Source organism: Telmatherina bonti, assembly GCF_933228915.1.
Source record: "Telmatherina bonti genome assembly, chromosome: 5".
Classification (NCBI taxonomy): Eukaryota; Metazoa; Chordata; class Actinopteri; order Atheriniformes; family Telmatherinidae; genus Telmatherina; species Telmatherina bonti.
The window spans coordinates 22249376-22271783 of NC_136623.1; the positions used below are offsets into that span (position 1 = coordinate 22249376).

A 22408-nucleotide genomic window follows, 5' to 3' on the forward strand; every position below is an offset into this window, starting at 1 on the left:
TGGCATTCACATCCCACACTGAGGGTACCTCAGCTGTAATGGAAATGATGGAAACAGGTGGTGCTTAGTAGGTGCTAGTGGAAAGGCACCATTAGATACCGCATAGGACGACCAAGCTTCCAGGTCTGATAGAGGACCCGAGCTTGAGATGAACAAACACCCACCCCAGCCAGGGGAGGCGGGAGGGTGGACGAGGGAAGAGATTTTTTTTTATATACACATATATATATATATATATACATATATGTATGTGTATATATATATATATATATATATATATACATATATGTATGTGTATATATATATATATATATATATATATACATATATGTATGTGTATATATATATATATATATATATATATATATATATATATGTATATATATATACATATATATATATATATATATGTATATATATATACATATATATATATATATATATATATATGTATATATATATATATATACATATATATATATATATATATATATATATATATATATATATATACATATACATATATATATATATATATATATATATATATATATATATATATACATATACATATATATATATATATATATATATATATATACATATATATATATATATATATATATATATATATATATATATATATGTATACATATACATATATATATATATATATATATATACATATACCTTCTCAGGTGATGCGATGCCACCTTGTAGTGAGCATTTCTGAAGGTCGTAGCAAGAGCATCCATATGGCTCTGTATATCATTAGTTTTTAAACAAGGCAACCCAAAAATCTCTTTAACTTTTTTGAATAATGTAATGATCAAAGTTCGCTAATGAAAAATTAACTCTAAACTTTGTGTGCTTGAAAGGCCATTACAAATTTGTCATTACTCATGTCATAGTGTTGACTTTATTATCAGCCTTGTGTAGCAGTAGCACTATGAGGTGTTGTTAAGATTGATAGCATCACCCACTATGTCTTCATTACCATGATACTAAGTAACATTGCAAAGATGAAAAATAAAAGTCCAGAGATACATACACTTACCTTGAATATTAACCAATAGCACCATCTTGTGCTCACAACATAAACTAGCTTTCAGCCTCATGTTGAGCATCTGTATATTAAACAAGAAGGGACTTGCAAATGTCTATTCACTTACTGCTGCTTCTTGTTTCTCCAGTGCAGACAATAGGACTTGTATCCCCCTCATGTAGTAGTCCACAGCCTCTTGGCCTGTGTGGATTTGTCCCAGGTACATGTACTTGCTGTGGCCTACATCTGGGCTCAGCTCCACTGCACGTAGAAAAACTTAAGAGACTTGGTCAAGGAGGCTAAAGCCATCAGTCTCAGAAAGAATAAAAAATTAATAGAAAAGTTCCAGTGACTAAGCTTCTGACATGTATACAAAATCATGAAATATAAACAAGGATATTTCTTTAGCTTTCTGTGTGTCTCCTAATTCAGAGTGAATGTGTCCCTGCATGTCAAGCCCTTGCAGGTTGTTGGGGTCCACATCCAATGCTCGCTGACAGAAAAGGCATGCCATCTCAAAATCAAAGCTGTCCATGTATTCCTCTGTCTGAACACGAAAGAAGAGTTAATATGTTATCATAGTCAAATAATGAATATTATACTTGATGTGGATATGTTTTTAAAAAACACAACCTTTTCTAGAAGTTGCTGTACAGAGTACTTCTCAGCCGTTTTCTTCTTGGCTTTCTCGTGCATTCTTAGTTTCATCCTTTCCTGGGGTGTCAAACCAACAAATCCTGCTTCTGCTAGGATGACATAGAGTGTACATGGGGCATTAGGTTAGTCTTATTGGGTTTACTGGAAAACTAGTCATGTTAAGTTGAACCCAAATGATGTGATATTAGGCATATGAATTGTACTTTGTTTTCATCATAAGCTACATGATTAAACCACTGACCCCTGTTTGGACGGTTGTCTTTATTCTTCTGTTTGTTTTTTCTCTTGCCCTTAGCCTGACCTCCCATAATGAAGAATTTTCTCGACAAACACAGAACTTGTTAGTTAAAAAAAACACTATTCGCAACGCCCAAATGCAACACACGCGTGGAAAGCAAGCAACGACGGACTGCTGGAGTATACAGTGCGCATGCGTTAAGTGTTCAAGCCTCTCTACTACGGAAGGTTGTGGTGGACATAAAACCAGAGGCCTTTGATTGAAAAAATAAAATAAATACACTGAATATAATAATTATGATCAGATACTTTATATGTGCCGTGCTTTATGTCTTAAGCATATAGTTTAATAATTGGAACAATAAAAAAGATTCTCAATTTTAAAATGTTTTCTTTAAGCTGGTAGTACTTTAAGGAGGCTTTAAACAAATTGAACGTTACTGCTTGTCAGCGGGTGCCTGACGTGATTGACACGTCTTAACACCAATGGTATAACGCGTTGTTGATGCAGCTGTTGACGCAGCGGAAGCTTTCTAGATGTCATCCAATGAAAAGATACGTAAATTGTACGCACCTCTTTTCTTTCTTTCTTTTTTTTCTCAACATTTTACCATTTATTGTAAATAAACGAATGACAGAGACGGCTGGTTTGGAGATTCTTACCGAAATATATACTCAATACAAAATCCCTCCTATTGAACCGTGTTTGAGGTAATTAAGGGTTAATAATATCGAATAAACGACAAACTGAAAAAAAACATATATTGTAGTCGTCGCTGTAGTATAGAAGTAATTGAATGACAAAGCAATGAAAGAAACCGCTAGTGCCAGCGCTAATGATAGGTTTTAACATGATCTAGACATCTTAACTCTTGCTTATTAAAATTGCCACAGCGTCGTAGCAACGTTGCCATAAAATTGCTAATCAGTGTGTTGTAGTTAATGTTCAATTAGTTATCGTTTGACGCAGCAATTCAACGTTTACGCGACCGTTAGCTATTTAGCATGACTGCAGACCGAGTGGCTCTGAGGACATGAAGTTGTGGTGGTGGGTGAGAAATCGGTTTCTCCTGAAGACAAATCTTAACGTTTGCTTCTGTCTCATTATTGTAGGTTGATGTTGTGACGTTGATGTCATTCCTACCTGCCAATTTGCTGTCAGTCTCTATAGTCAAAGCTTGTGGCCAATGCCACAAGCGCAACCCGCCCAGAGAACTGGATAGTCAACATTAAGAGGAGCTGTCAAGTGGGCTCAAGCATAGCTCTCTTGTCCCCACCTGGCTGTTGGACTGAACAGGATTGTCTAAGGATTTGCTAACACTTAAAGTTAACATGTCAGAATTAAATAAAGAGATGCTTGATTTGGTTTGGGGGAGACCTTCTGGTGGAGTCGTATCTTCCTCCATCTTCCGAAGATGGACCCAAGGTATGCTTTATTTATATATAAATATTTGTGTGCGTGTGTGTGTGTGTGTGTGTGTGTGTGTGTGTGTGTGTGTGTGTGTGTGTGTGTGTGAACGAGAGCGAGAGAGAGAGAGAAATTAAATAAAAATGAAAAATACTTGATCAATCCCAGAGGGAAAATAATTTTGTAGCATTTTTTTTTAAATGAGAAAATAATACCGAAGTAGAAGAAGATGATGCTGATGATGATATTGTCTTGTTCCAGATGGTATGGATACTGGCAGGGATAATCTCCAGTACCTTTCTGGTTTGCATTAGACTTGACGAAGCCTCACACTGAACACACTGTTTTTTGCATTGTTTTGGGTAGAGGTTTTCTTTAGCAGCTTGTGCAGCGTTCTTTACTGGACAATCAGCTCCAGCAGCTTTAGTTATCCCCAGCACAGAACCAGCCTTCTTGATTAGTTGGTTCAGCCTCTGACTCTGATGCTGCTGCCTCAACAGATGGCTGCAAAGCTGTTTGCACTTTCCAACACAGACTTAAAGAAGATATGCAACATTTTGGGGCAGACACTCAATGATCTCAACTTCCTTTAGAAGTAGAGTCCGCTCTGACCCTCAGTGTTAATGGCCTCTGTTTTGCATTTCCAGTCTAGTCTGTTGTCTAGCTGAACTCTGAGGTACTTGGGTTCATCCACCACCTCCACCTCTTCTTCCAGGATATAGATGTAGTTTTTTTTTTTTTTACTTTTGTTCCTCCGAAAGTCTTTTTAGTTTTGTTGGTATTCAGGAGAAGGTGATTGTTTCCACGCCAGCTCACAAATTGACTGACCACTTCTCTGTACGCTGCTTCTTGTCCATCACTGGTATATGCCACAACTGCAGAGCCATCGAGAGTATTTCTGCAGATGACAGGACTCAGAGTTGTATTGGAAGTTATGGAGGTTGTCACATAACAGAACAGACTGAATTGTATTAGAAAGATTTCAGATATCAAAGAATATTTTCCGCAAACTGCTGCCTGATTGATCCAGAGGAGAATGGGCTCTCTGAAGCAGATAGATGATGGCATCCTCAACCCCAAGTCCATTACCACTAGCAAACTTTATTTGGTCCTGAAAGGTATTCATTTATTTAGGTGAGTCAATAACAATCTCCCAAAGACTTTCATGATGTAAGATGTTAGGGTAACTGGTCTGTGGTCTTTTGGTTCAGATGTTTTTTAGGTACTGGAACAAGGCAGGATGTTTTCCACAACGCAGGAACTCCTCATCCTTAATAAATGATACATAAATAAACTCCTCATCTGCTTAACAACGGCCAATGTCCTCAGCATAACAAGAATAGCTGAAAGACAACCCAGAAGTGGCACATTGATGCACAGAGTAAACGGTCACTGCAAATGTCACCTCTGAAGACACATAAACTACAAAAGTGTCAGGTTTCAGGAAGCTCAGTTAACATCTATATAACAGCAAGGTAAACTTGATGGGGGATTGATCCAAACAAACAAAAAGAATTAAACAAGTTTCACTGTTTTTTCAAACACCCTGTGATGGACTGGTGACCTGAACGGGGTGTACCCTGCAACTAGCCCAGTGATTGCTGCAATAGGCTCCAGCTTCCTAGCAACCCTTAATTGGACTAAGCAGTTAAGAAAATGAATGACTGTTTTTCCAAACAGCAACATCAGATATTTTATTGAAGCATATGCACAAGTTTGTGTCTGAATTTTTATTTATTTATTTATTCATTTATTTCTCCCCAAGGCTTTGTTTTTAGTGAGTTTGAGCACACAGCACTGGAGCAGTTTGAAGGAGGGCCGTGTGCTGTTATTGCACCTGTCCAGGTATTGTCTAGTTTCACATCCTTGTAGTTTTACCAGAGCATGAAAGTTTCTGAGCATTGTTGGCAAATTGTTTCAACCTAAATATTATATTATAATATAATAATATATAATAATAATAATAATAATAATAATATAATATTTATAATATTATATTATAAATATTATATCACCTTTTAAAGGATATAATTTTGATTGCTGTCTAACACAATGTCCAGGAAGACTGCAATGGAATTTTTTTTTTTTTTTTTTTTTTTTTTTATCTAGGCTGACTCTTCTTCTCTTCACAGGCTTTTCTCTTGAAGAACATTCTTTTCAACAGAGAAAGCTCCAACTGGAGACAAATGAAAGGTAGATTACCTAAAAACAAATGAGGCTATTCATTTAGTCATTTGTTTCATGTAAAATAATGCATTTTATGTTTGTTTATGTTAGAAGAGGAGCAGAAGACGGCCCTGTGTTCAACACTCAGTGAAATCCTCGAATCTGCATGTGCCAGCCCTTCTACAGGGTTCTGCTTGGTGACCTGGGCCAAAGGACAGAGTCCACAAACTAGCAAACTTCCTAAGACGCAGCCACAACCACAGCCACAAACACAGGACATGCCAGAGCCAGAGAGCAGCCAGCCACCACAGGATCAACAACCCAGTGAGATTTAAATGTCACTTTGTTCCACAAAATTCTTAATCAAAGAAAGAAGCTTTGATAATGTGGAATTATGTTGTGATAATAGTGTTTTGTTTTTTGTTTTTTTGTGCCTAGCTGCTTTGACAACAGAGGACCTTGGCTTTGAGCGATTTCACAGTGTTCTCCAGTAAGTCACTTTTAGTATTTCAACCTCAGAGATCACCTTGTATCTTGTACTTATCTTCCCCCAATATACAGTCTTGACAGTAAGTAATGCAGCGGATGCTGGAAGTGCTTACATATCCTGGTTTTACAATTGCCAGGATGTGGTATTGGAGTAGACAGCTGCATATTTCTCAGAAGATTGTATCCTTAGAGGAAAGTGGAAGTGTGTTTGTCTTGTTTGCAAGAATTGGCTCTCGTATTGAATTAGCTATTTTTCTGCTCACAGTTTGATGACTCTGCACTTTTATTGATTGCCTAGTTAAAAAAAAAAACCCTACCTTTCCTACACATAGCTTCTATTACAGATCCACACAAAAGTTAATACAGCATTGGGTTTGCTTGAGTGATATTGAAATTTCATCACATAGCTCACTTGGCCACTAGAACAATAGTCAGCAGAAAGCAGTGCTGATTCACAGTGAAGAAGTGCATGCTAACCAGGATGGACAGCTTCATTAGCAAGTTTAGCTGTACAAGGAAAAGTTCTGGACAAAGAGCAGCACATTTATTTATATATTTATTTTGTCCTTAATGCATTTTATTGATGTTTTTTGTGTTTTAAAAGGTACCCATGCAGTACAGGTTGAATGCAATGCGTCAATCATTGACTGTTGTTTTCTAAAACTCAACAAATCTGTGTGTAAGTGGAATAAATAAAAAAATAATCCTGATGTTTGTGCTCAATCTACAGCAAGCGGATAGTCCTGTCAGCATCTGACCTCAGAGAAGAAGTGTTGTCGCTCTACCACTCCTGGAGGGGGTGCTGTGGAGTTTTGCTTTTCCTTTACTCAGTCATCCTCACAAAGGTAAAGCGAAACAAGTGCTGGAGAGAGAGCGATAGAGATGTTAAATGCTGACTGGAAAACTTGGCATTAGTATCTGATTAGTGATTAAAAATTGTTTGAGTAAATAAAGGAAATGTAACTAAAACAAATTAATGTTTTCCGCCATTGAACGACTGTTAAATTTGTCTTCAAGCTTGAACTGAGTGTTTCCTTGATGTCTACATTAAGAAAGATGAAATAAAACATTTCTCCTCTGTGCAGGGCATAGAGAATATTAGGAATGAGATTCAGGACCCGACGGAGCCTCTCATAGACCCTGTACACGGCCATGGAAGGTATAATAAAATATTTACTTGATGTCTAAATCAATTAGGCAGATAAATGATACTGTACATTAGAATTATGTGTGTGGTAAAGTGTATGTGATAACTGCATGCCCTCTGCAGACCTTTTCCACTGTAAATATCGCTTTCTGTCTTTTGCAGTCAGAGCCTGGTGAATCTCCTTGTGACTGGTCACGCAGTGTCTAATGTTTGGGATGGAGACAGGGAGTGTTCTGGCATGAGTAAGACTTGAAGCTGAAATTCCGAAACGTGAAATTACTGTCTTCACACACAGTTAGACTCAGCAACACTACACAACAGACACATGCTTGTCAGACCAACAAAACTCTTTTGTGGTCCCAGAGTTAAATCATATTCTCTCAAGGGTAATAAATTTTTAAATCCCACAGTACAACACAGAAACTGTTATGTTGCTAGTTTGAAATCAACAAGTCTCATTTCTTTACTTTTGTCTGTTTTTAAACGTTGTAGAATTACATGGAATTCATAAACAAGCATCAGTCGGCTTCCTCACCCTTATGGAGTCACTGCGCTACTGCAAGGTACACACATGCACTGAAGATAAGTAAGATGTTTAAGTTGGTTGTCCAGAAGTTGTTGGTTGTAAGTCTGCAGAGGATTTGTGTTTTGTTGTTAAAACAAAGCTTAAATGTGAATATAGATGGACAGCCATTATTTAAACAGAGAGCAGTACTAGGAAAACAAATAAATACTGAAATGTACACGGTGACTTTTAACGTTGGGTTTTGGGACATTTCTGATTAGGAAAAACAAACTAAAGTAAGACCTCTGTGTGAAAATATGTGAAAAGAAACAGCCCCAACAGCGTAAATATAAACGTCCCACTTTCTCACTATGCTTTTTATTTTCTGTAACACATGAAACATACTTAAAGACATTTATCAAGATCAATGACAAAAATAAAGTGAAATATGACCAGGAATTTGATTGGAAACATTTAAGTCAACCTGCTTAGCCTGTTTTAAAAACAGGAAACTTAAAGAACCGCCAACACAAACACTTCTAAATGGTTTAAGCTGAGATATGACTTATGTAAATAAGCTAAGCAAGTTTTTAAAGGTTGATATCAAAACAGAGCTTTCTAAAGTAAACTAAGGGTCATTTGATTTCCATGTTTTTCATGTTATTCCTTAAATTCTGGTGCTGTTTATTAAAAGTTTGAAGCAGCAACATGCTCTTTCTGTATCAAACTTTGAAATGTGTATTTGAAAACACTCATATCATTAAAAAAAAAAAGAAAAAGAAATGATTTATACATTTTTTACACATTCTTTGTCCGTTTGCGTTTGTTCCAGGTCGGTACATTCCTCAAGTCTCCAAAGTTCCCTATTTGGATTCTTGGCAGTGAAACTCATCTCTCTGTATTTTTCACCAAGGCAAGTTCAGTACATTCATCCAAAAGAGCCAATACATATTTCACACACCGGCACACACTCTGTAACACAAGCCAGTATGCTCTGCAGATTAGAAAAACCAAAATAAAGAATGTGCTTAACAGATTTTTATATAGTGCAGATCAGATATCAACATGAGGAACAAAGAGAAGCAGAGCAGGAGGGGGAGGAAAATCGAGCACAGGAGATAGTCGTATATGGCCAGTTCTGTTTCTTGGCTTTCCCCCTATCAAGCATGAAGGGGGAGAGGGGAGGGGGCTCAGTTTCCAAAGATGAACCCAAGAAATACAGGCATACATACTGTCATCATAATTCACAACATAGTTCACTCTCCTAAGCACAGAAACACGCAGCTTTAGTTTCTCAGCCATCTGTGATCAAATAAACAATATTTTGTTGATAACGTATGGCTGTGATGGAAACACTTTAATTTAGACACTCTGACTACATTAGCTGCATAGGTTCATGTTCTGGCACAGGTTTCCTGCTGCATGGTGTTGTCACATAGACACAACACTATAACTTGCATTTTACACCTGATAGACTGGAGCATGATGGCACCCTTATTGCATGTTAATAATGCTAAAAGACAAGAGTGGGGTTGGGGGGTTCAATTCCAGCATACATTATGAGAATATTCTGGGCTTGTGCGTGATCTGAATTAGTGTTCTGAGTCAATCCAAGACTTTATGGAAAAAACGTCATATACATACAAATACAGTGCAATTCAAAGGTTTGGACACTTGCCCATTAAATTTGAATGGTTATGTATTTACAGCTTTTTAGTGGTACTGCATGTCTAGACATCTGGCAGAAGGTCCATTGGTGTACTGTTGTGTTTGCTTGCACATGTAAAAATGCATACACACATTCAGCTTTCACTTAAGTAGCTTTATGATCTCTGTTGGTGATAGTACATGGAACAGTCCACGGTGCTGTGTTATAGCTGGCAGTTGTAGTTGTAGCAGTTTGGTTCTCCATGCAGTTGAGAAGATTGCCTCAGAAAAGGCAAAGGGGGGGCGGAGGGATCCAGGCAATCAACTCCATCATTCCCCACCTATAATACACCATTGATTAAAAGCTCAGTTACATGAATAAAGCTTGAGCCTCATGAGCGTGTGTATCATATGTTGGTTCAGTGATGAGCCAAACTCGTCATGCTTGCTCCGATGACTTCCCAACTGCAGTAACTCCCCTGGTGCTAATGACATGTTCTTGTGTACACACATTCCAGAGCGCAGGAAACTTAATCCTGATTAGCAGGAATAATGTTCCAAAATTTTCATTTGGACACATTTGTTCCAGTAAAAGCTGGAAAGAAACTTTGAACATGTACATGCTTACATATTGACTCCCACCGTTGCAGCTACACTGTGTTATCCGGCTAAGCTGAGGAGGAAAGTCATGGAGAAAGGATACTTTACTGGCAGACCTCACACAGTTTGACCTCGTCCTTTAAAGGAAATCTCTTTAGAGTTGATTTGAAACACATTTTTTGAGGCTTTGTGATACAGAAATGCACACTACCTGGTTATGTTGCTTTTAGCTCTGATATAGAACAATTCCCACAAAAACAGAAAACCTGATCCTTTCCTCTGATGTGTCAGTGGCTCCTTCTGTCTGCCACAAGGGACGGGTGTGTATTCCCCCAAGTGGCTGTCAGTGTGTGACTCTGGCTTTTAAACCATCAACTTAATAGCATTTGTGATTTTATCTTTCTACATAAAGGTCATTTTGGCCATTTTTTTTTGTCCCTTCCCACAACACTGTTATTTGTATTAATGCATGTGTCCATGAGTGAAAGAACTACTGTAGCATGGCATACAATTGCATGTGTTTTTGGGCCAGATGCAAGAATAAGGAGAAAAAGAAATGCAGTCAGATACTGGGTCAGTTGCCCAAGTGAAGGATTCCCCAGCACATCGTCGTCTACCTCCTCAGATTATTTGTCCCTCATGGGGAAGAAAAGGGGAGGAAAGGAAATAGAGAGGAAGGATGCACTTAAAGAGCACTGTAGTGGTCACTAAGGAAAGGGGTTGAAGGGAGGTTGATCCTCCAGTGGCATCTCTCACCGGTCTTTACTCTGCCCTCACTGAGTGATGATGTTCACAGGCTGTGTCTCTGTGTGTGTGTGTGTGTCTGTGTCTGTGTGTGTGTGTGTGTGTGTGTGTGTGTGTGTGTGTGTGTGTGTGTGTGTGTGTGTACAGTAGTTATGCTCGGGGTCAGCGTTTTATGAGAGCAGAGAGCAGTCGCTGTGGCGCTCTGTGTCTCTTTAGATTCTGGCTTCTGTCTACACACACAGGTTATCCTTCTATGACTCCTAAAGAGCAAGAACCCGTGTGCAGACAACTAGTGTAAGACAGTTTAGTGAGGTGAGGCTACGCTGACATAAACACACTCAAATGACTGGTGATCAGAACAGGAAAGTGTGTTATATTATTCCAGTATGGAATATAATATGACACAGAATGTGTATGATTAGTGTTATAAGGTAATTAATCTATGTTACTGTAAAGTTATGTTTCTCATGAAACCCTATTTTTATAAAAACAGAATCTGCAGCTGCTTTGAGGGTTTTGTTTGTTTTTTTTTTCTTAACAGGATTACGTGTTGTTTTTCATGTGATCGGTGGGTGCGGGCCGCACTCGATCACAAAATAACCAAGCGGTGTACATTAACAGTCATTAATAATCTGTGACAGGTCAGACCAAAGGCCATTGTAGTAGGATGAAAGGCCATCTTTGTCAGTGTGTGCGTGCTGCATTCTTCTTCCTTTCCCCCTGAGTATATTTCTGTGTTATAGGACCCATCATTGCGTTATTCATCTGTTCTCTGGTGTCTCTTGTCTTTTCAAACAAGACTCACTTTTACTCGCCCAAGACAGTTTCATAAATCACTGCTTTGTTCTGTCTGTCACACCAGGAGCACATACACAAACTTGTAGTAGAAACTCCACTGTCATTATGTACCCAGAGAAATATTTTTATCTTTATATTTTACGTTGTGAGTTTTTTTTTTTTCTTTTTTCAGGACATGTTAGTTAAGCTGAACTAAACAAACACATTCATAACTGCATATTATCTGTTGAACAAGCTAGTGCACACAGACCCTCTCTTCAATCTCTCATGTAGTGAGCCTCTCTGTACCTGCTGAGAACAAGGCAGGAGACACTCTGCAAGACCTCTGCTTTGTTGTTTTGAAACTGATCTTTTTAGACATAGTCTGTGGCCACTCAGTGCCTCTCAGCACAGACAATAGCTCTTTGGATGGGTTGGAAGGAGCAAAGGCGTAATTCTAGTAAAGTACCGTGCCTACCTGTCTTAAAATACCTACCTGCATGTTGAGATAAAGGCTGAATGGCAGCAGGGAGAATGAACAAAACGTCAAGGGTGGGAAGGAAGGAAATACTTTAAAACTGGAGTACCTGCTTAGCGCAGGAAAAGGTAGGTAAAGAGGGCAAGAGAAAGAATGAAAGAAGACAACGACCTAAAGGCTTTGAGTTTTCAGCTTCAGAGCTCCTCTCAGTCTGGAGAGTTGAAAACAACTTCAAATCAGAGGATAGAGGTGAAGATTTAGGCTTGGCAGTCCAGCATGACACAAGAGATCAAGAGGGTTATATGGTTATCAGACAAGCTTTTGTACTTTATCTGGGAGAGCATGCAGGAAATCTGGCCCGATAATAGCAAAAGGAGGAATAGGAACTGGATCATGCTGTGTGTATATCACACTGAGGCATGAATATGAATCGTCATTTGGCAAAAAAAAAAAAAAAAAGCATATTAAAAAAAAAAAAAAAGGTTCATAAAAACATCTTTGAAATTATATATGAAGATGTGTGATTTCAGTACATGTATTGTTGTTTAGGTCAGAGTGGATGTTCCACATTACATTATGTATACAAGTCCATGGGGTAGTGTGTATATGTGTGTTGTTCTTGCTTTACCCCTTTAGATTAGCTTGTTGTTGCACTGTCATACAGGTCAAGGGTTTGTGCAGAAAGGTCAGACTGCAGAGTTTGGAATGCGTTCCTTGATTTAATTAGCCACACTTAAAAAGAGCTGGTGTTGATGCAGTACTATGTGTGTGAGTGTGTCACTGAGCTGTGTGTTTGCATGAGAACTCCAGAGAATATAATTCACTATTCCAATGTAAACAAACACTTGTCAACAGGGGATGCAGTATGATTGTTGCACAGATTCTTTCTCTTACATCCATATTCACAGAGGAAATGGGGCAAAGGCTGAGGCACCCAGATACACACCAACACACCTCCCTGCAGCATGTGTTAACTGCATGACTTGTTTTCCAACTCAGCAGCATCATGCTGAAGCCTCTAATAAAACACAGATCAAAGACAAGCAAGCAGACCTGTCATCACACACACACTCACACGATAACGTAATCTGTGCTGCCATTACGTGTCTGTGTGCATGTGTGTGCTCTTAACACTCATGAGTCACTGGCTTTTGTTGTTTTTTTTTCTTTCTCAGCGTGCACATATTGGTGTTTTTAAATGAGGTATAATGGCATGTTTTGCTCTGTGCTGATGACCAGTTAGTCTGTTGGTAACATGACTGGCATGCTGTTTTTTTTTTTAAGTTGTGATTGTCATTCACAACAAACGAGTCCATCCTGCATCCTCTTCACTGGGATAAAGCTCACTGGGCTGCTTTTTAGAGCCTGATATTAATTAAATTTATAATAATTAGACTTGCATTTTCTTGGCTAAAATATAACAGATTTACGTTTTATTACATTTTATCAAAAAGTTAATATTTTTTAAATCGTAAGCTGTTGAGGAACTTCCATGAACCCTCGTCCGCCTTCGTAAGTGAAACACAGACGTATCTAGCGAATGACAAATACACTGTCAGATTTATGGAGCCTGTGATGTTAACATATCAGGCTCCTCTGTGCTCTGTGTGACAGAAGAGTATGTGAGTGCATGTCCACTGGTGTGCGACTGTTTTTCTTTGCATTCGAAGAGCCTGCAGCTGGGAGTCATCTCATCTTGATGTGTCCCCCCGAACACCCCGCTCTCCTAGCGTAAGCCTCAAGTACAGTAATAAGCAGACTGTGAAACCCAAGCAGCCTGTGTAGATCTGAGGCTCAAGCTTTAATAAAGAGGCCAGCTAGAGGAGATGAGCAGGGTTCATTTGCTCTCCGAAAACACCAAGTGTTTGTACAGCGATGTGTTGTCGCAAAAGCTCTCCCTCTCATGGACAAACGGTGAGAACCTTCAACTGTTGCCATGAGTGTGTTTCTTAGAGATTTCTAAGACATGAAAATGTTTTTTTTTTTTTTAAATAATCTTATTTAATCTTCTCTGTTACTTTGAGGGGGGTTTTTTTCTCCGCTTTACTGCATTATTATTGTTAATATTATTGCAAAATATTTTCAGGCTTTTACTGAAAGTGATCAGTTTTGCTGACTAGTGCTGTTAAGCTGTCTGACTTTGAACAGTCTGCTTAGAATGAAAAAAAATGCATCCTTGTCCAGTGAGATCTTCCATTGTTCTCTGGGTTAAATGCATTAAATCACACCTGAATGCAAAATTGTTCTAACAAAATCCCCAAAACACCTAACTTCATTACCTCCACCCATGGCGATGTTACTACATGCAGTAGCTGCACTTCTCAAGTTCTAGTTTGGCAGTATTGTTACTAAAAGGACCACCAACCGCTCTCCATTACTCAACTAGCACTGACACTGTGTGTGTGTGTGTCTATGTATGTGGATGGACCACCACACAACCCACTTCAAACCCCCTCCTTCACACTGACTCCTAAAGGTCAGCAGAATGCAAATACTGAAACACACAACAACAACAAATGAAAACAAGAACACAAAATCTGTAATACTGAGTATGTGAAAAGTACTGCAGATGTTTAGTGAGAGCGATGAAGAGCTGATTTAATATGAATCTAAATTGTTGTCCTGCTATTAAAGGCATCACGCACTTATACATCTGTGTGCACAACTCTTCATTTCTTCATGCTCTGCCAGCGCTGCCTTCTTTAAACTTTACCAACAAACACTGCAGAGCTTATCGCAAATCACAGTCTGTATTTGTAAGGCTCAATTTCCTGCCTGCATGTTTGGAGTGAAAACAAGCTGTCTAAGTTTATCCGCTGATCAGTTAATAACCCACTCGACTCTGCTGATTGCTGCACACTTACACACACAATACAGTACAGCTAATGTACATCAGGCTTGCATCATGAAGCCACTACAATAAGTGAGTGTATGTTTACATGATGTCATATTTATTAATGCATTATTGCCTGAAAGTAGATCTACATGGTCGGCTGTTCATGGAGGGTTGATGGTTGCTCCGTTTCATTGTTAACACTCAGCTACATTGTCCAGTGATCCAATTCTTCCTGTCCTTTATTCGCTATCTCTGTCTCCTCTCTTTCCACTCTCGTCCCTTTTTAATGTCTTTTCAATTTGCCAATATATTTCTAACTTCTTCTTTCTCTTCTCCTCTTTTCTGTATTTTTTTTCTGTCTTTCAATAGGAGATGTTGCTGGTAGGTCCAGAGTCTCCATCAGAACAGGCAAGGAGGGTCTTCCAGTCATTTGATCCTGAAGGTAAAAAACAAGTGTTTGTCAGTTTCCAACTCTCCTCCCTCCCACTGAATTTTTTTTGTCAGATATAGGACAATAAATATATGAAACTTCTGGCTTGCAGATGTTCTTTAATTAGGCCAGACGTTCACACAGCTACATTTATAAACAGAGAACAGTATCTTCGTCCTGCAGTCTTTCTTTCTTCCTGGTTGCAGATGCGTTTGTAACCTCTGCTGCCCTCCTTGCCTCTTCGTGGGTCTGTCTCTCATCTCTGCTGTTGTTGTTTGAGTCAGTGAGATCAGCTTCTCTCACAGCTGAGTCAACCATCTTCCCTTTCTTCTCCTCTTTCTCTCTGTTCCTGCCACTTCCAGGTGACTGGGGTAAAAGGCACATGGAAGGACACGGGATTGACAGTTTTTACATTGTTCTTTTTATCTGCAATTTTCCTTTGAGCATTAGAAAAAGCTGTTTCAATCTAAAAAAAAAAATTGCTGTCATTTAAAGGATTTATTTTCTTTGGAGAAAATATATATACATAAGAAAAGATTTAAACATATTCTAAGATAGAGTATTGTTTCTCAATTTTTTTTTTTTTTCTTCAAAACTATTTGCACTTGGACAAAAGGTCACTCTTAGTTTATTTATTTATTTAGTTTTCTTTTTTTTTGTTTTGTTTAAAAAAAAAAAAAAAAAAAAGTAAAGCCCACTTGGAGCATGAATTCATCTGGTTAAAATATGAGGTCAGATGTGACATTTTGGGAAGTCTGTCACTGTTTCTCTTTGCATTATTGAAGAGAATAGTTAGATATTCTTTTTTTCTGTTCTTATAAAGGTTTTATTTGACACTAAAATAACTTGAAGATCAACAAGTGAATTTTCTTAGCTACAGTGTTTTTTGAGGCTGGAAATGTAAACATCCACCATTCGCTGCTACATCTATAAAATGAGACATCATTTCCTCACACAACAGAGCGATATGCCATCAGTAAACTGATGGACAAAGTAGCAGACAAACACACACACACACACACACGGCTCCATTTGACATTTTCACAATTTGTCCATGAGAGCCTTTTCCTCTGTGTGTTGTTTGCTTCAGGACCCTGCAACATTTATTGGTGTCAGGTGAGGAAGTTATAGGATAGTTGTAGTCATCATGATCATGATCACATGAACAGTTAGCTGTTTCTTCCTCTTTAGAAGACAAAAAGCCGAACATTGCTGGTATGAAAGGATTATCACAGTACTACTAATTAAAAAGGATCCATTGTCCATCTTTTCTTCTTTTCTTTTCTTTTCTTTTCTTTTCTTTTCTTTTCTCCATTCTCTCTTAACAGTATTATTCATATCCTGGCTTGTGGGGGCATGTTGGGATTTGTGAAGATGATTCTGTTTGTATTGCAACGTTACCATGAGAAAAATCCAACCAGTCAGACCCCCCCCACTTTCCGTTCTGCTCAGCAAACCCAACAAACAGATATGTAAACATACGTCATCTGTTGTTTTCTTGTTCTTCATTTTTCTTCATGTTGCACGGAGTACCACTCCAGCTATCATCTGCCAGTACATTCTGCTTACCATATGGACAGAAGTCTCTCTTGCACACTAGTGCACACAAACTCATGCTTTGGTTGCAGTTGGTGTACCCACAGACCTGAATGTACATGTATACACACATGAAAGGAGAAAATACTGTCCACAGAAAACATACCCATGCACAATAAAGCTGAGTGCTGGATAAAAGCCCCATAAATCTGTCTGTCACATGTAGAGTCAGCACAGATCTCTGTGTTGTGAAAAAAGAGTGGCACATGCATTCATACACACTACAGAGACACACAAGACCCAATCAGGAACCAGCAATCTCAGATATTTGACATTATTTATGTCCTTGTGTTGCATGTTGAATGGTCCCTGTGCTTACTGTCACACTGTCAGTTGTTGCTCTTGGCGAAGAACATCTGCTTTTGGAATAAGAAGAAAAGAGTTGTTTGTGAGGAAACAAGCAGAGCACTTGTCAGTTAATCTTTTTCACAACACACTTGGGGTTTCTGTTTGTATTTAACAACAGACCACACCGACTCACATGCTAATGTTTCAGTGACAAAAACTTGTAAGAGTCCAGCCAGACAAAAATGGGCAAAAAAAAAAACAAAACACATGTTAGTGTTTAAAGCTGCTTCGCTCAGGTAAAGCAATCATCCCTGCCATGGTATGTAGGTCAAAGAGAATGGACAGTATGTGTGTGTGCATGTCTATGCAAGTTGTTTCAGATGAGTTCATTGCCCAGGGCAGATGATGTAAATAGTTCTTGTGCCATATGTGTGTTAGGTGAAGGATTTTCTTGGTTTCCAGTTAAAGCCCATGCTCTGTCCCATCTAGGCTGCACCATCCTCTGCTTATGTCTCTTTTTGTCGTCCTCCTTTTCTCTAGATAATGGCTTCATCCCAGAGTCTCTGCTGGAGGATGTGATGAAAGCGCTTGACCTTGTCTCAGAGCCCGAGTAGTAAGTGCTTGCATGTTCAAAGCTTTATGTGTGTGTGTGTGTGTGTGTGTGTGTGTGTGTGTGTGTGTGTGTGTGTGTGTGTGTGTGTGTGTGTGTGTGTGTGTGTGTGTGTGTGTGTGTGTGTGTGTGTAGATGCATGATGCACCTGTAGAGCTTCTAAAGTTCCACCTCTCTTAAGTCAAGGCAAGGCCAGGTCAGCAACCCTCTGCTCATGTTTCACTACCAGGCTACTATAAAGTAAGACCAGGGAGAGTCCACTATAAAAGCAGAGGAAGAAAGAGGAAAAAAGTTAGAGAGACTTAGAAGGAGATCGTTAACCGCAGGAAGAAAGGCTGAGAGACGGAGGAAATGCTTAAAAGTGCCGCATGAAACAGAAGCACGTTCTCCTTTGAGAAAGCGTGAGCCTTAATACTGTAGCCATGCGTCCTGCCAAGTAACTGGACCACTGATCTGGTCTGCAGACCCCCATATGGCCAGTACATCATAACAAAACATAGCAAAGTGGGGGGTGGCTCTCAGTGCAGAGCAGCAAGTCTCATTCCTTCCCACACAATAAGAGTTTTTGTGGGGATTCCTGCATGTTATACAATCATCTTTGCTGTGTAGGCTAAATGATTTAACAGGAGCATCCACAAGTTCCATATGAAACACTGATTGAATTTATGCTCAAGCAACTTCCTTGTCACTTAGTCATAACTTATGAACCATGACAGTCAAATGGTTTCATTTGTGTTTAACAAACTTTGTGGACTCTGATTAAATTCAGCATAAGTCACTGTGCAGCTACACTCTTGTACTTTTTGGGTTTCCTGTTCTTAACAATTTGGTTTTGGTCATTTCAGCTTTTTTTCCTGTTTATCTTAAATCTGAATGAGTAAAACATTTTTACTTTAATAGATGCATGTTTCATTGAAATTGTTAAGAAGGTTAAACTCAGGAGCCACTGATGGTCAATCACAAGCATTGTGAGAGAAGTAAATGTCATATTGTTCCTTTTTTTTTTTTTTTTTTTTTTTAGTGAAGCAAATTCAGTTGCATGATGTCAAATATTACAATTAAAACACATTTTAAAACAGTTATTGATAAAGAGTTTGCTAGTCACCACTCCATTGTGTTATTTTTCCAGTAGTTTCTACCCAGTTACATTTGCCAGACACATCATTAGGTACACTTTAGTACTGGTTTGGACCTCCCTTTCCTTTAAGAACTGCCTTAATTTTTGGTGGCATTGATTCAACAAGGTTTGAGAACATTCCTTTGAGATTTTGCTCCATATTGACATGATTGCATCACAGTCGCTGAAGATTTGTCTACTGAACATCCATGATGAGAAACTCCCATTCCACCAAATCCCAAAGGTGTTCTATTGGATTGACTGTGGAGGCCATAGGAGTACAGTGAAGTCATTGTCATGTTGGAGAAACCAGTCTAACATGATTTGAGCTTTGTGGCCTGATATATTATCCTGCTGGAAGTAGCCATCAGAAGATTGGTACATTGTGGTTATGAAATGGTGGACATGGTCAGGGAGGTTGCAGTGTTCAAACAATCCTTAATTGGAACTAAAGGGCCCAGATGGTGCTAAGAAAATATCCCCGCACCATCACTCCACCACCAGCATCCTGAACTGTTAAACATAGGAGGATGGATCCATGCTTTCATGTTGTTTACGCCAACTTAATTTAGACTCATCCAAACCAGCAAGGTTTATACCAGTTGTTTGTGAGTCTGTGTGAATTCTGCTTTTTGCTGAGCAGAGTGGCACCTGGTGTGGTCTTCTGCTGCTGTGGCCCATCTGCTTCACGGTTACATGTGTTGTGCATTCAGAGACCATGCTACATTCAAGGTCACTTAAAAGTCCTTCCTTCCCCATTCGGATGCTCGGTTTGAACTTCAGCAAGTTGTTTTGACCATGTCTGTATCCTTAACAGCATTTAGTTGCTGCCATGTGATTGGCTAATGAGCTACTTGTGTTAAAAAGCAATCAAACTGATGAAGTGTACATGATAATGTGGTTTTGAGTATGTGATACATAAAAATAAGTTTAGACAAATATCACTTGACTGCATTTAACATCTAACGGCAAACTGGCCTGAGTACATAGAGAGGCTCTGGCATGCTCCAGAAAGGCATTTTTCACAAAGCATCATGTCATATTCTATTTTTAAATGATAAAGTCAAGCAGAATATAAAGAAAACAACTACTTCCTTTGATCCGCAACAACTCACAAGACACACTTGTTCTTGGTAATGAAATACTGTATTGATTCCTTTGATTACTTTCTTTTCATCACATTTCCTCCTTGGCGTGAACATAAAGTTGTCAGAGTTTCTCAGGTGCTTTCAGCAGGTTCGATGTCTACTCTCTGTACCACCCTGCCACATGTGCTTTTAGGATGATCAGAAGATGAAGCTATGATCATTCTCTTCCCTCTGGGTCTGGTTTTAACACTCTTTTCACTCCTTACTGCCTTAAAAGGGCAATTTGACCAGATTTTTTTTTTTTTTTTTGTCAGGATGGAGCAACAAAAACACTGATCCAACATGTAGGAATGTCTGGAAAGAAATTAAATTTAGTTGTACCACAGTAATCATGAAAACATGCACACACTGGCAAAAACATGCATCGTAGGTCCAGCCTGAGTGATGAAATGATGGTTAGCTTGGCTCAGCCTTCATACACAGATCTTGTTATTTTGTACCATGCACATGATTCCTTCCTACTGCAGCTTCTATTTTTTCAATATGCTTGTTTCTGCCTCTCTTTAGTTCTGTCTTTTGTGTTAACTTCATGTCTCTGTTTCTGCCATCTGCACCCTCTCAGTGTCAGTCTGGTGAAGACTAAACTAGATCCAGAAGGCTTGGGTATAATACTCCTGGGCCCATTCCTGTTGGAGTTTTTCCCTGATCAGGTATGTGTGTGTGTCTTGAGATTAACTTCCACATCAAAGATGCACACAGTGTATGAGACATATGTTCCACCAGACCCACGATCCATATTACTGTTAAAACATATGGAGGAAGCGCTGCGTTCACACACATAATCTCTGATTTGCAAGCAGATGAAGGGTACTATTTAATAAAAATCAATGGTTTTTGTGCCTAAAACATTCCTGTGGTGTCTCATCTGAGATGCATGTATGTTCACAGTTGTATGACGTTGCTTTCTGAGAAGTTCAGAAGGAGCAATAAGATGCATTTATGAGGCAGAGTGAGTGAGGAAGACTGAACGGGAGAGATAGAGGGGAACTGTGTTAAAGTGATCAGGGCTTTAGGGACTCACCAGAGGAATGGCCCTGAGCCGCAAAGAAATTACACTACCATTAGCCAACTGGACACACACACACTTTCAGACACACGTGGGATTGGAGTGAGGGTTAGGGTTTCATATATAGGCATATAAACACAAGAAGCTGGACGCTCTCTCAGACAACACACCCTGTTAGCCTTCTGCACCTTCAAGCCAATTTCATGGGAAGTGTTTTGGCTCACTGTCATTGAGCATTGTTGGAGTGTTGGCTGCTTTGTGGTAATTGGAGTTGGGCTTTGTACTGCACAAATAAACACAGAAGTAAGTTTAGCACATGGGATTTAATACCAAGCTTGGTTGCTGGTTGGTCTGCAAGTGTTCTCCATCTTTCAGTCTATACCACCGTCACCGAGCCTCTGACATGTTTCTGACTCTGCTCCATGACTATGTTTCAGGATTCAGGAATCCCAGACTCATTTCCCGTCTACCACTACAATGGACTTAAACAGTCCAACCACAAAGAGAGGGTAAGATGCTCTTTCATATGAGGGTTTTTTTTTTCACAATAACTAATGGTGTTGTTTCCGTTTAATCCTCCCTGCCTTTCTCTCAATTACTCCTCTCCTTTTCCTGTCATCATTCATACACACTTGCACTCACATACACAGCTGGAGGCGGCCGGCTACCCCAGAATAAACAGTAGCTGTTGCGAGCCTGATAGCTTGTCCATCCAGCCAAAAAACCCCGTCTAAGTCTGTGATTTCTCCAAGTCACTTCAACATGGAGGCGACTGTCAGCAGCCTGGCGGTGATAAATGATGAAACACAAACCCAATGAGCCGGCTCAGTTTGATGGATGATTGTCAGTGGATGTCGTTGGTAGCTGTGCAGAAAACCTGGTACTCAGGAATATCAATTTCCTCATCTGTCAACTTTGTCTAGTCTGTAAACTATTTTTTTCCCCTCGTACCACTACCTGAAGTTGTAGGAATGGGACAAAATGCATGCCCGCACACACGCGGTGGCAAGGCGCCAATAAGATCATGGTTGCAGTTCCATTCCCATGGCTCCAGATGGAAATAATAGGCGCTTTACATGTGGTGTGTGTGCAATCTAAGTGAGAACCTGCTGCGTTAGCTGCATCTATGACATGCAAAGATAGAAACTGCACAGATCTTAAGTGCGTAAACGTCTGTGTTTGTTTATCATGTGTGTTGAGGCTGTGTGTTTGTGTTCTCAGGTTGAGTATGTGGAGGGTACGGCCGTGGTGCTGGGGTTTGAGGACCCGATGGTTCGGACTGACGACACTCCAGTGAAGCGCTGCCTACAGACGAAGTGGCCCTACATCGAGCTGCTGTGGACCACCAACCGCTCTCCATCACTCAACTAGCATTGACACTGTGTGTGTGTGGGCGTCTATGTATGCAGATGGACCACCACACATCCCACTTCAAAACCCCCCTCCCTCACACTGACCACTAAAGGTCAGCGGACTG

At 39.4% G+C, this 22408-nt stretch overlaps 2 protein-coding genes across 2 annotated transcripts in view; one reads left to right on the forward strand and one right to left on the reverse strand.

The window, feature by feature from the left end:
* Positions 1-2094, reverse strand: part of LOC306755709 (uncharacterized protein) — a 30760-nt gene extending 28666 nt beyond the window's left edge. Inside the window, exons 1-4 of the mRNA XM_079240207.1 lie at positions 1944-2094; positions 1679-1791; positions 1446-1592; positions 1173-1322 (exon numbers count right to left, since the gene is read on the reverse strand). Of these exons, the coding sequence (XP_079096333.1) occupies positions 1173-1322; positions 1446-1592; positions 1679-1791; positions 1944-2010 (477 nt within the window). The 5' untranslated portion in view covers positions 2011-2094. The remainder of the gene's footprint in view (positions 1-1172; positions 1323-1445; positions 1593-1678; positions 1792-1943) is intronic.
* A 466-nt stretch (positions 2095-2560) lies between these two features.
* Positions 2561-22302, forward strand: mindy3 (MINDY lysine 48 deubiquitinase 3; the record flags this gene model as incomplete). The annotated part of the gene is made up of 16 exons (XM_079241350.1): positions 2561-2650; positions 3053-3365; positions 5113-5192; positions 5480-5540; positions 5625-5837; positions 5952-6003; positions 6733-6847; positions 7088-7161; positions 7312-7391; positions 7642-7712; positions 8487-8567; positions 15106-15178; positions 17591-17663; positions 20488-20575; positions 21369-21440; positions 22153-22302. The coding sequence occupies exons 2-16, from the start codon at positions 3272-3274 to the stop codon at positions 22300-22302; spliced, it is 1377 nt and encodes a 458-aa protein (XP_079097476.1). The 5' UTR covers positions 2561-2650; positions 3053-3271.
* Between the last annotated feature and the right edge of the window lie 106 nt (positions 22303-22408).